The sequence below is a fragment of the Cervus canadensis genome, chromosome 33 (genome assembly GCF_019320065.1).
Source record: "Cervus canadensis isolate Bull #8, Minnesota chromosome 33, ASM1932006v1, whole genome shotgun sequence".
NCBI lineage: Eukaryota > Metazoa > Chordata > Mammalia > Artiodactyla > Cervidae > Cervus > Cervus canadensis.
Genome location: NC_057418.1, coordinates 6,657,179 through 6,670,994, shown reverse-complemented (window position 1 = coordinate 6,670,994; position 13,816 = coordinate 6,657,179). Strand labels below are relative to the sequence as shown.

Here is a 13,816-nt window from a genome sequence, read left to right as displayed (position 1 = left end):
TTGGATCTCCTTCCAGTCCAAGGGACTATCAAGAGTCTTCTCCAACACCACAGTTCAAAAGCATCAATTCTTCGGTGCTCAGCTTTCTTTATAGTCCAAGTCTCACATCCACACATGACCACTGGAAAAACCATAGCCTTGACCAGGCAGACCTTTGTCATGCATAGTTTATTCAAATTCACTTGGTGGTTGGGGTGACCATCTGTGCTAACTAATTGGCTTTATCCAGAGGAATTATAAACTCTTCTTTATGACAAAAGTTAGTTCTACATCTTCAGAGTGAAGTGTTCGTTGAGGTTAGGCTCCTACCAGTCCACAGAAACTAAGGGCCAGTGGCATCATCTTCTTTAATTATGTTTCAAAGAGTGATTCCTAGGTCCTTGGGCAAGGTATTCTTGGGTCATAAAGCTGGCAAGAGTCAGCTTATTTTGTTTTTAGAAAGATTTACATATATTTCATAGAGACAGAGAAAGAACTTAAACATTTTCTAAAGTAAGTGCTCTAAGAAAATGGAGAGAAGGGAGCCTCTTCCCTGATTTTCAAAAAGGAGAATTAAGTCTTTTATTTTGAATTTGTAGTTGCCCTTATACTTCCCTGAACTTTTCATTCTTCAAAGTAATATTCTATTTCATCTTCTTTTCACTGTCATATGTCTCAAAAAAAATTTTAACCCAGCTACTTCTATTTTTTCACTATGCACTATCTTTCTTTTATTTATTTATTTATTTATTTATTTTTTCAGTGGGTTTTGTCATACATTGACATGAATCAGCAATAGATTTACACGTATTCCCCATCCCGATCCCCCCTCCCACCTCCCTCTCCACCCGATTCCTCTGGGTCTTCCCAGTGCACCAGGCCCGAGCACTTGTCTCATGCATCCCACCTGGGCTGGTGACCTGTTTCACCATAGATAATATGCATGCTGTTCTTTCACAACATCCCACCCTCACCTTCTCCCACAGAGTTCAAAAGTCTGTTCTGTACTTCTGTGTCTCTTTTTCTGTTTTGCATAAAGGGTTGTCGTTACCATCTTTCTAAATTCCATATATATGTATTAGTATGCTGTAATGTTCTTTATCTTTCTGGCTTACTTCACTCTGTATAATGGGCTCCAGTTTCATCCATCTCATTAGAACTGGTTCAAATGAATTCTTTTTAACGGCTGAGTAATATTCCATGGTGTATATGTACCACAGCTTCCTTATCCATTCATCTGCTGATGGGCATCTAGGTTGCTTCCATGTCCTGGCTATTATAAACAGTTATGCACTATCTTTCTAATCTCATGCATCTAGCTTTCCTTTGACCTCCTCCCTCTAGTCCACAATAATCCACTGGTATTGCTTCAAAATCACGAATGGCACATTCTTTAACCTATCACCTTATTTCCAGCTCATTTCCTCCCTCTTCCTCTCTGTCTCTCCTTTTAATCCTCCACCACAGATTCAGCTTCAACTATTACCACTGGGTTGATGCCTTCCAAAGCAATATCACATGCTCTGACTTTTCTAGTGCTATCAGTGTGAATATTCATCTAATCTGCTAGAAATCTCAGACAGTCAACTGATCAGTAATTATTGAGCACCTACTGTGTGCTGGGTCCTAAGGATAAAGCAGTGAAAAGAGCATGTATGTTCCCTGTCTTCAGGGAGCTCATGAATCCTCTAGGAATGCCCCACTCGAAAGATCAGCAGACAGTCTGCGGGTCCAAAGACTCGGATCGTGTCTTCCCTGTGAGTCATTCAGTGGTGGAACTGCAATCAACCAACCCTTCGTTTTAAAATTAGGAAGCTGATATTCACAGAACAAATGTGCATTGAGTGTTTATGGTGTGAAGGCACTATTTTAGACAATGTAGAGACCATAATGAACAAAGCAGATAAGATCTTTAATTTCCTGGAAGTTAATAAATTCCAATACATGAGACATTGTACTTTCTTGCTTATTCACAAAATGACAGGTATATATGTGAGTTAGGCACACACTGACCATAGTTTTGGAACTACGAATAATATTTTCTGTGTACTGTTAATAAGAAGTAAACTTGTTATTTCCTAAACTAACCTTTAATATACAGGAATTTCTGAAGATGGAGTTACATTTACTTAGTAAAAGGCCGTCTTCATCTAGTAAAGGGTAATTTTCATTTTACGCTTTCTTTCTTGGTGTGGTTGCAGCTTTTGTTAATGGCTGTTTAGGTCACAGGTGGCCCATTGCATGATGTCAGTATACTTCTCTGGTGTCCGTGTTTCTCCCGGCAAGAGAATGGGTAATAGATCTCAGTAGCTTCTTTCAGAAATACAACTTAACTCAGTTATTCCTATGACAATGCTGTGGGAAAAACAACCCCCAAACTCAGTAGCTTAAAATAATAGCCACTTAAGTGCATGAATCAGTAGGGTCAGCAAGGATGGCTCTGCAAATGCTGGGTAGCTGCATGTCCCAGTTTGCTCTACATGCCCCTCAACCTCCTTGGACAAGTGGCCTCTGCTGGGGTATGTTCTCCTCATGGGGATGACGCAGAGGGCACTCAGAAACAGCTGAGGCCCCTTAATGACTAGGCTGGGAACCGGCGCCCTTTTATTTCGGCCTACGTTCTTTTGGCCAAAACAAGCTAAATGGCAAAGTTCAAGTTCAGAGGACAAGGAAGCACCTTCCACTCCCAATGAAGCACAGACAAAGGTGTAGATGCAAGGAGAATGAGAATTGGAACCAACAATCAAGCTGTCATAATGATTCTATGATTTCCTATGGCAGAATAACAGATTGATAGAAATAGATGAGAAACTACACTTGTTCACCCATTTATTTTGCCACGTTGAAGGCACTGGCTCCTTGTTTTGAAAGAAGGAAGTTTTATATATAAGAATTTAAAAATTGGTGGGCTAAATGCATATCATCTCTAAAGCAGTTTTCTTAAAATTGTGATTAGTAACATTATTGAGGTACAAACCCTACTCATCTAAAAAAGTGAAATCGAATAAAATAGAATATTAGAGTGAATTGAATGAGGTAAGGGTATTTTGAATGACAACATTGTTTCTGTTATGAATGCATATTTATATATGTATTGAGTCATGAGCTAAAATGCATTTTTTCCTACCATGATTCAAAAATCAAATTATTTTCTAGCTATGTTATTAGGTTTAAAAAGAGTCTAATCTTTAAAAATATCCCTTTATCAAGTACAAGTCATCAATTTTGAAAGTGAGGGGTTTTGTTTTTGCTTTTTAGTTCTAGTTATCTTCTTTGTACTGATGCCTAATACAGGAGTATTTTTCTTTCAAATCAATCAACAATTAAGTCAGTCCTAATGGACATTTGTTTTCATTTATATGCTGTTAACACCCATGACTGTGGTTGCTGGTGGCTCACGCTTGAGATTATTTTTAAAGTAACAGTGCTTTTACCTTCTCTATTTAGTTTGCTCACTGCTAGCTTCCTGGTGCTCGTTTAGAATAAACACACCTCTCACCTATTTTTCTTGATCGTACACTGTTATCTTGTTCCAGAAAGATTTATTACCAGCTTATCTTTTCCAGATGTTAATATTTGCGTCATTCTGTCTGCATTAACTGCCGTCTATCATTGATCAGCAGTGGCTGGAGCCAGCAGCAGGGGTATAGGACACGAGTGAGGACGGCCTCCTCCCAAAGGTAGTGTTTCTGCTTATCCACTTGCTCTGTGACCCTTTCCTGAGAAGGTAGGTCTGAACACAATGAATAGCCTTGCAAACCACAGAGATTAGCCAGGAGGCCCGGGTGATCTTTTACAGGGAGAATGCTCAAGGGAGTAAGAGTTATCAATGGTTTGGTACTTACAAATATACTAACATTTAGGGTTATATGATGGGAAGATTCACAAGGCTTCTGTCATTTTAGTAGGAGAGGATAAAAATAGTTATATATCTTTTAAATAGCTTACTTTATGTGAGCTTTTCAAAATATTTCACCTTGATTAAAAATTCACCTGTGGGTGGCTAGAAAATTCAAAACAAGTTTTTTTTTAATGTTCTTTCCTTGTAAAATGAAGGAAATTCCATGTTGTGTTTGGCTAGTCTTAATGTAATAATGGAGTCTTCATGGAAATTTTTCAGGTTTAGAAATTAAATTGTATCTTATTGTTACTATATATGAAACTACAGAACTAAAATCTTATTTGTGGTAAATATTGCTTTATTTATTTATTGTGGTAAAAATTGCTATATTTATTTATTGTGGGAAAAATAGCGGTGCATTTCTGAATGATGTGCTTTACTATGTGTGCCTCTGTGTGTGTGTGTTTATATGTACCATATATTAGATCCATTAGCTTAAGAATCTCTTAGTTTTGATGACCTGAATCTGATGCAGTATCATCTTTTGTGTAACATAGCAGAGACGCTCTTAGGTATAGTGTGTTTACCTTATCATAATATCGCGGAGATTGTTTTCTGTCTTATCTATTGGTCTATGCTGATGCTTAAGCAAACAAATGGATTTTGCCATGTTTCTTGTCACTTAAAGAAAGAAACAATTTGCTTCCAGGGATGTTCCACCTGAACATCCCATCAGTTATGACTTAAATATTTGGAAATCCTGTCCTTTATCTCTTTCCCTCTTTTAAAATAAATATTTTTCAAAAATACTTCCATTATTTAAAAAAACACTAAATAAATTACAGAGCTGCAAACATATTTGTGAGTAACATTATTATCAAGTCCATTTCTAATTTGAGTCCAAATTTTGTATAATAGAACAAGAACAGCATATGGGTCAGTTAAGAAATTTAGCAAAAGTGTGATTTTTCATGATAAATTCTTTACTCAGGTGAAGAATTATACAAACACATGAAGCACAAATGATATAATTTATTAATAATCATTTATCAATAGATTTTTGAAAGTTTCATCTAAAGTTTCATTTGAAACAATTCACAACCTACTTAATTTTATTAAATATTTTTTTCTGAAAATGGAAATGAAACATTTTCATAGTAGAAAACTTGGAATATGTAAAAATTATAGGGAAGAAAATAAAACTCATCCATTGTTTCACCTAGTAAAAATTAACGCTAAAATTGATATTATTTCCCTTTTTGTTATTTATTTAATGAATTTCAAAGTTACCATCTTTGAGCAGTTGGAGCTATTATTCCTTACCCATTCTTCATGCTTTTATAGATATGTTTGTGTTCATGTACACGGTACTTTAAAACACTCTGCATTTTTTCCTTTACTTGACAAGATCTCATGAACATCTCTCTATGTCTTATAAAAAGAGTCAGCTCCTCCAATTTGACATCTTTTTGAACATGTATGTGTATGTACATGTAATGAACATGTATGAACATTATGTGTCTAATATAAGTTTAGACAATTTCACTTTTTACTTTTGTTGCTGTTATGAAAACTATCACATTGAACATTTGCTGGGTAAAGCAATTTGAAACTTTAAAATTTAAAACATGCAGCTGGAGACATTTTCCAAAATTAAATGATTAATTTTGCATCTTAGGATCCAGTCAAGAAGTGTCAGCTACTCACTAACTCTGATTACAACTAGAGATTACTGAAATAGTTGAAAATTTGAATTTCAATATTAAGTGTTTTCTTGAAATTTACTTTTTTCTATTTCAATTTTTTTTAGAAAACATTATATTGTGTCATATTATCATAATTCTTTTTGATATAACCTAATCTTAATTTAGATAATATTATTCACTATTTTTGCTTTTATTCTTGGTGACGGTGGTTTGGTTGCTAAAGTTGTGTCTGACTCTTGTGACCCCATGGACTGGAGCCTGCCAGGCTAGTCTGTTCATGGAATTTTCCTTCTTCAGAGGATCTTCCTGACCCAGAGATTGAACCCGAGCTTTCTTCACTGCAGAAACTTTACCAACTGAGCCACCAGGGAAGCCCAAATTTTAGCATTGCCTACCACTACCCTTCAACTGGAATGTAAGTTCCAGAAGAGCAGGGAGTTTCATTGTGTCTGCTCACCACTCTTGCCCCAGCACATAGTGCCTAACAGGAGGAAGGCATTCAACTGAAATATCTTGAAAAAGATTGACTGCCTTTCTGTCTGTCTTTTAGCTTAGTGTATGTAATATTCCTCTGCTTGATTCACAAGGTCAGTGATTCAGTCTTTAGTCATGGACATAATTTCCAAATATTTAAATTATGACTCATTGGGCTTCACTGGTGCCTCAGATGGTAAAGAATCCGCCAGCAACACAGGAGACCTGAGTTCGATCCCTGGGTCGAGAAGATCATCTGGAGAAGGGCATGGCCACCCACTCCAGTACTCTTGCTTGGAGAATTCCATGTGCTACAGTCCATGGGGTCACAAAGAGTCAGACACGACTGAAGTGACTTAGCAGATGCAGCATGGAATGTCCAGATGGGACATCCTTGCAAGCAAATTGTTTCCATCTTTAAGTAATAGGAAGCATGGAAAAATACATTTGTTTGTGGAGACATCAGAATAGACTGATAGATAAGAGAGAAAATCATCTCCAGCAATATTATGATAAGGTAAACACTCTATATCTGAGAGTGTCTCTGCTATGTTACATAGAATATAATAGTGCATCAGATTTAGCTCATCAAAACTAAGAGATTCTTAAGTTAATTTGAGGTTTTGGATTTATAGGAAGAGACCAAATTATGTCTAATGTAAAGTTAAATTCTGCATTGTATTAACGTGAAGGTAAGTACATATCTAGTGTCTTTAGTTAAAGAAGAAAGTGAGATAGCCATGCAGAGCAAACATGTGGAGGACATGCTTGTTGGAGGACAGAGGAGTAAGGAGCTGAAAGTCCATTACTGAATCATTTATGTGGACAAGAAAATTATGAAGAATTTTGGCAGAAGTAGCTTTGGAGAAAGTGAGAGTAGGCCAGGAGCTAACATCTTTAAGATACAGAAAAATGACTTGAAGTCTGAGGTCTGCAGCAAGAGGAGGTATAGTCTGAACACAGAACTTCAAAGTTTGCAAAGGATGGAAGTTAGGAAGGAAGAAGGGACAATGATTTGCACTGTCAATGAGCACAAAAGGACGTGTTCTTCCTCCAAGTCCTGCAATAGAAAGGATAGCCAAGAATGCAGGAGAGGAAACAATTACCTTTGATAAGGCTGTAGGGAAAGAGATAACCTCAGGGGAAAGAAAGTTGCATTTGGAACAAAGAGAGGGAAGTTTTAAAAAGAGCCTGAGGAAGTAGGGTGATGACCCTGAGCTCCAGAGGGAACACATGGAAAGGTTTGTGGGTGGGTAGTGGGTGAGTCGATTAGGAGATAGGTTCACGTTAGTAACTGTACGGACTAGTATGGGATTGAAAGTCAGAGCCATTAGACTTGGGTAGCTGAAGGAACCAGGGACAAATGGCATGGTGAAATGAGCACTGATGGCCTTTTACTGGGAAGTTGGGGACACTCTACCAGGGAAGTCTTGTCCTGCTAGACAGATCTACTTCAAACTATAATGCCTAACAATATATTTTTAAATCAAGTGTCATTTTCAGACATTAGGTAATTAGATCATTTACACAGAACTGTTGACTTAACTAGGTATCAGAGCATTCATGCTAAGTCACTTCAGTAGTGTCTGACTCTTTACAACCCCATGGTTGTAAAGAGCCCACCAGGCTCCTCTGTCCCTGGGATTCTCCAGGCAAGAATATTGGAGTGGGTGGCCATGCCCTCCTCCAGGAGATCTTCCTGACCCAGTGATCCAGCCAGAGTCTCTTATGTTTCCTCAACTGGCAGGCACATTCTTTACCATTAGCGCCACCTGGGAAGCCTAGCTAGATATCATAGATATTTATTAACCCTCTGTATTGCTATAGTATGTTCAACTTGGTAATTTGTAAACTCAGAGTAATCATTACTAGTTAGCAAAATTCTTAAAGCTGGAAGGAAAGAAACCACTATTATGTCATGTTCTTAGATAAGTGTTCAACTCATAATATCATCATAGAACATTTATTTAAGTAAATCTATTTAAAAAATAAATTATAACATTTAAAAATGCTTGCACAAAAATTATGTGTAAAGTTCTAAAGTTGACCAGACAGATTATTCGTCTGAAGTGTCATTGATATTATCAATAATTTCTCGGATACAATGCTTCAGGCTTTATTTCTCTGATAACAAGATGTATCATTATGAGGAGGAAGCCATTGGGTTTTTATCTGGTAACCAAGCACAAGGCATACAGAATTGTCAGATAACGTTTTCATCATCTATTAATATAGTCTTCTGAAACTGAGCAATCAGTTTTTTCCCCCAACCTTCACTTACTTATATTTGGACCCTAGTTCCTGCTGAGTGAAGCTGCTCAATGTGATACCAGCCAGGGATATTTTCTTGATCGGAAGAAATTATTAGCAAACACTTCTAAACACTGTTTGATTCCTTTAATATATCAACAACAAAAGTAAAAGAAAGAAGGAAAAGGGGGCAATGGTGAGAAAAAAAACTTTAAATTTTAGTTTAGTTGAGAGCACATAAGTTTTGTAGTAAAAAAAATCCATCATTTGTTTAGTGAAGTTTCAATTATAATTCAAACATTACACAATTCAAGTAATATAAATATATTTAGTCTGCTGTTTGTTCTGTCATAAAGTGGGACAGGGTGTCTACTAAAATAAATCTTACAGATGCATTTGATATGTTTCCTCCTGGGAATAGAAGGCTGAAAGGGACTAGGGGCAGAGATGTTTCAAGTTTATTAAAATATGCATTTTAATTGCTAAATATTTTGTTCCTCCAATTCGAGAAATTGGATAAATTTTGATTCCTATGTGGTCTTGATCTAAACTGTCAGCCCAGAGGGAATGAGAAGAGATAAAAAGGAGGGTCAGTCAGTTCAGTTCGGTCACTCAGTCGTGTCTGACTCTTTGCGACCTCATGAATCTCAGCACGCCAGGCCTCCCTGTCCATCACAAACTCCTGGAGTTTATCCAAACCCATGTCCATCGAGTCGGTGATGCCATCCAGCCATCTCACCCTCTGTCGTCCCCTTCTCCTCCTGCCCCCAATCCCTCCCAGCATCAGGGTCTTTTCCAATGATTCAGCTCTTCGCATCAGGTGGCCAAAGTATTGGAGTTTCAGCTTCAACATCTGTCCTTCCAATGAACACCCAGGACTGATCTCCTTTAGGATGGACTGGTTGGATCTCCTTGAGGTCCAAGGGACTCTCAAGAGTCTTCTCCAATACCATAGTTCAAAAGCATCAATTCTTTGGTGCTCAGCTTTCTTCACCATCCAACTCTCACATCCATACGTGATTACTGGAAAAATTATAGCCTTGACTAGATGGACCTTTGTTGGCAAAGTAATGTCTCTGCTTTTTAATATGCTCTCTAGGTTGATCATAACTTTCCTTCCAAGCAGTAAGCATCTTTTAATTTAATGGCTGCAATCACCATCTGCAGTGATTTTAGAGCCCAAAAAAGTAAAGTCAGCCACTGTTTCCACTGTTTCCCCATCTATTTCCCATGAAGTGATGGGACTTCATGCCATGATCTTAGTTTTCTGAATGTTGAGCTTTAAGCCAACTTTTTCACTCTCTTCTTTCACTTTCTTCAAGAGGCTTTTTAGTTCTTCTTCACTCTCTGCCATAAGGGTGGTGTCATCTGCATATCTGAGGTTATTGATATTTCTCCCAGCAATCTTGATTCCAGCTTGTGCTTCATCCAGCCCAGCGTTTCTCATGATGTACTCTGCATATAAGTTAAATAAGCAGGGTGACAATATACAGCCTTGACGTACTCCTTTTCCTATTTGGAACCAGTCTGTTGTTCCATGTCCAGTTCTAACTGTTACTTCCTGACCTGCATACAGATTTCTCTAGAGGCAGGTCAGGTTGTCTGGTATGTCCATCTCTTTCAGAATTTTCCACAGTTTATTGTGATCCACACAGTCAAAGGCTTTGGCATACTCAATAAAGCAGAAATAGATGTTTTTCTAGAACTCTTTTGCTTTTTCGATGATCCAATGGATGTTGGCAATTTGATCTCTGGTTCCTCTGCCTTTTCTAAAACCAGCTTGAACATCTGGAAGTTCACGGTTCACATATTTCTGAAGCCTGGCTTGGAGAATTTTGAGCATTACTTTACTAGCCTGTGAGATGAGTGCAGTTGTGCGGTAGTCTGAGCATTCTTTGGGATTGCCTTTAGTAAGGATAGGAATGAAAACTGACCTTTTCCAGTCCTGTGGCCACTGCTGAGTTCTCCAAATTTGCTGGCATATTGCGTGCAGCACTTTCACAGCATCATCTTTTAGGATTTGAAATAGCTCAAATGGAATTCATCACATCCACTAGCTTTGTTCGTAGTGATGCTTCCTAAGGCCCACTTGACTTCACATTCCAGGATGTCTGGCTCTAGGTGAGTGATCACACCATCGTGATTATCTGGATCATGAAGATCTTTTTTGTATAGTTCTTCTATATATTCTTGCCACCTCTTCTTAATATCTTCTGCTTCTGTTAGGTCCATACCATTTCTGTCCTTTATCGAACCCATCTTTGCATGAAATGTTCCCTTGGTATCTCTAATTTTCCTGAAGAGATCTCTAGTCTTTCTCATTCTATTGTTTTCCTCTATTTCTTTGCATTGATCACTGAGGAAGGCTTTCTTATGTCTCCTTGCTATTCTTTGGAACTCTGCATTCAAATGGGAATATCTTTCCTTTTCTCCTTTGCTTTTCGCTTCTCTTCTTTTCACAGCTATTTGTAAGGCCTCCTCAGGCATCCATTTTGCCTTTTTGCATTTCTTTTCCATGGGGATGGTCTTGATCCCTGTCTCCTGTACAATGTCACGAACCTCCATCCATAGTTCATCAGGCACTCTGTCTATAAGATCTAGTCCCTTAAATCTATTTCTCACTTCCACTATATAGTCATAAGGGATTTCATTTAGGTCATACCTGAATGGTCTAGTGGTTTTCCCTACTTTCTTCAAAAGGAGGGTAGTTTCCTAGAATTCTAAGACTTGTTGCTATTTTCTAGCATTTTCCCAATATAATGACAGCTTATTCACCAGAATTTACTTTGTTCCTCTGAACTCTCTCCCCTCATCTTTTTATCTTTATAATATATAACTATATAACATAATGTTAAATATTACACATAATATACGTTAAACATATATTGCAAAATGTTTTGCAAGTTCCCCACAATTTAGCTGAGTATTACAGAATTATGGAATCATATATTTCAAACTAATAATTCAGCTTTACATCTCCAACACAATGACTAACATGAAGTAGATGTTAAAAAAACTTATAGGAACTGAATTTACTGAACTGAACTTGGAAATAAAATCTCTTTCCATAATAATCATTTTTCAGCAAGAAGTAATAGGTAAATGCATTAAAAGTGAGAAGAATCAAATTGTTAATAATTTCCTTTCCCCCCCCACCCCACAGGTTTCTTGAATATATATATGGAAGTAAGAGAAGGAACTCTAACCTGATCATGGATTTCGAAGAGAGACTCTTCAACACACTAAGGAGAAGATAACAACCAGGGCATAGTCCTTAGAAATGATGTCCTTTTGCCACAATAAAATTAATATTTCCTGTGTGAAAAGCAGCTGGTCCAACGACATCCGGGCTTCCCTGTATAGTTTAATGGTGCTCATAATTCTGACCACCGTGGTTGGCAATCTGCTAGTTATTATTTCCATATCACACTTCAAGCAACTGCATACCCTAAATAATTGGCTCATCCAGTCCATGGCTACTGTGGACTTTCTTCTGGGGTGCCTGGTCATGCCTTATAGCATGGTGAGATCCGTTGAGCACCGCTGGTCTTTTGGAGAAGTCTTCTGTAAAATTCACACCAGCACTGACATTATGCTGAGTTCAGCATCCATTTTTCACTTGTCCTTCATTTCTGTTGATCGCTACTATGCTGTGTGTGACCCACTGAGATACAAAACCAAGATCAACATCTTGGTTATTTCTCTGATGATCTTCATTAGTTGGAGTATTCCTGCTCTTTTTGCATTTGGGATGATCTTTCTGGAGCTAAACTTCAAAGGAGCTGAAGAGATGTATTACAAACACAGTCACTGCCTAGCGAGTTGCTCTGTCTTCTTCAGCAAAACATCTGGGGTTCTGGCCTTTATGACTTCTTTCTATATACCTGGCTCTATTATGTTGTGCATCTATTGTAGAATATATTTCATAGCAAAAGGCCAGGCAAGATCAATTCACGATGCAAAGCAGAAGGTTCAAATAGGGCTGAAAGAGAGAAATGGAATTCCACGAAGCAGAGAAAGGAAAGCTGCAAAGACTTTAGGGATTGTGATGGGAGTTTTCCTAACATGCTGGTGTCCTTTCTTTGTCTGCATGGTCATGGACCCTTTCCTGGACTATGCTATCCCACCCGCTTTGAACGATGCATTGATTTGGTTTGGCTATTTGAATTCTACTTTTAATCCAATGGTTTACGCATTTTTCTATCCCTGGTTCAGAAGAGCACTAAAGATGATTTTAGTTGGTAAAATTTTCCAAAAAGATTCATCTAGGAGTAAATTATTTTCAGAATAAATCCATAGAAATATTATGCTTTCAATCAGTCAGTTCAGTTGCTTACTTATGTTCAACTCTCTGCGACCCCATGGACTGCAGCACGCCAGGCTTCCCTGTCCATCACCAACTCCTGGAGCTTACTCAAACTCATGTCCATCGAGTCAGTGATTCCATCCAACTATCTCATCCTCTGTTGTCCCCTTCTCCCCCTGCCTTCAATCTTTCCCAGCATCAGGGTCTTTTCTAGTGAGTCAGTTCTTCGTATCAGGTAGCCAAAATATCGGCGTTTCAGCTTTAGCATCAGTCATTCCAATGAATATTCAGGACTGATTTCTAGTGTTTTAGAAAACAGTTGGTGATCATGTTTATGAACATGCATAATATCAACCACATGCACCAATTGCAGGGACTTTTATCAAATATTTGGGTCAAAGATTGTATAGTGAGAGATGATGCTTACATCTTGCTTCTTATTTGCCATTTGTATTATGTATGTTGAAGTTTTACAAGTCCAGAAATTAAGAACTTAAAATTTTAAAGAACACTTCCTACCCTTACATGAACTGCCATGAAATTGACAGTGGTACCTTAGTCAGTTGTTCAGTGGTGGAAACTAACAGGCTACATTTGGAGATGGAAATTAGAAGGACTTTGTCATTCATTTGCTAGAATATATATGCCTTTTTAAAAAGTCAATTAAAAGTGTGCATTAAATATTACTATTGTTTACACATAATTTGCTATTTGTTACTAATTATTAATACATATTCTGATTTTTAAATCTATTAATGTTTACATTAAAAAAATTTTTTTATTTTCATACTTGTAGGAAATTTGGAAAAGGAAAATAAAAATAATGTATAGAAACAAAATAAAAATTAAAATCTCATTCATAGCTCACTTAAGAACCATATCACTCAAAGTTCTTAAAAACATCATTTTGTAATGACTGCAAAATGTTAAATTGTATGGATGCACAAATATTTTTCTAACCATTTTCCCATTGTTGACCACTTAGTTCATTTTGTTTCTTTCTTTCTTTTCTTTTTTTTTTTTTTTGAGCAGCCTAAATTAAATGCCTGTTACCGGGGCTTCCCTAGTGGCTCAGACAGTAAAGATTCTGCCTGCAATGCAGGAGACCTTGGTTCGACCCCCAGGTTAGGAAGATCCCCTGAAGGAGGGCATGGCAACCCACTCCAGTATTCTTGTCCATGGACAGAGGAGCCTGGCGGGCTAAAGACCATGGGGTGGCAAAGAGTCAGACACATAACTAAGCACACAGCACCTGTTACT

General features: G+C 37.6%; 2 protein-coding genes across 2 annotated transcripts in view; both read left to right on the top strand.

Annotated features, from left to right (window-relative positions):
* Positions 1–11,544, top strand: part of VNN1 (vanin 1) — a 45,155-nt gene extending 33,611 nt beyond the window's left edge. The window contains exon 9 of the mRNA XM_043457218.1: positions 11,414–11,544. Coding sequence (XP_043313153.1) covers positions 11,414–11,422 — 9 coding nt within the window. The 3' untranslated portion in view covers positions 11,423–11,544. The remainder of the gene's footprint in view (positions 1–11,413) is intronic.
* TAAR1 (trace amine associated receptor 1) lies at positions 11,531–12,716 on the top strand. The gene has a single exon (XM_043457220.1). The coding sequence runs from the start codon at positions 11,531–11,533 to the stop codon at positions 12,539–12,541; it is 1,011 nt and encodes a 336-aa protein (XP_043313155.1). The 3' UTR covers positions 12,542–12,716.
* Positions 12,717–13,816: the final 1,100 nt, after the last annotated feature.

What these genes read in the sequence shown, in the direction of transcription:
- TAAR1 (XM_043457220.1), top strand. Translation starts at nt 11,531, where the DNA reads ATGATGTCCTTTTGCCACAATAAAATTAATATTTCCTGTGTGAAAAGC.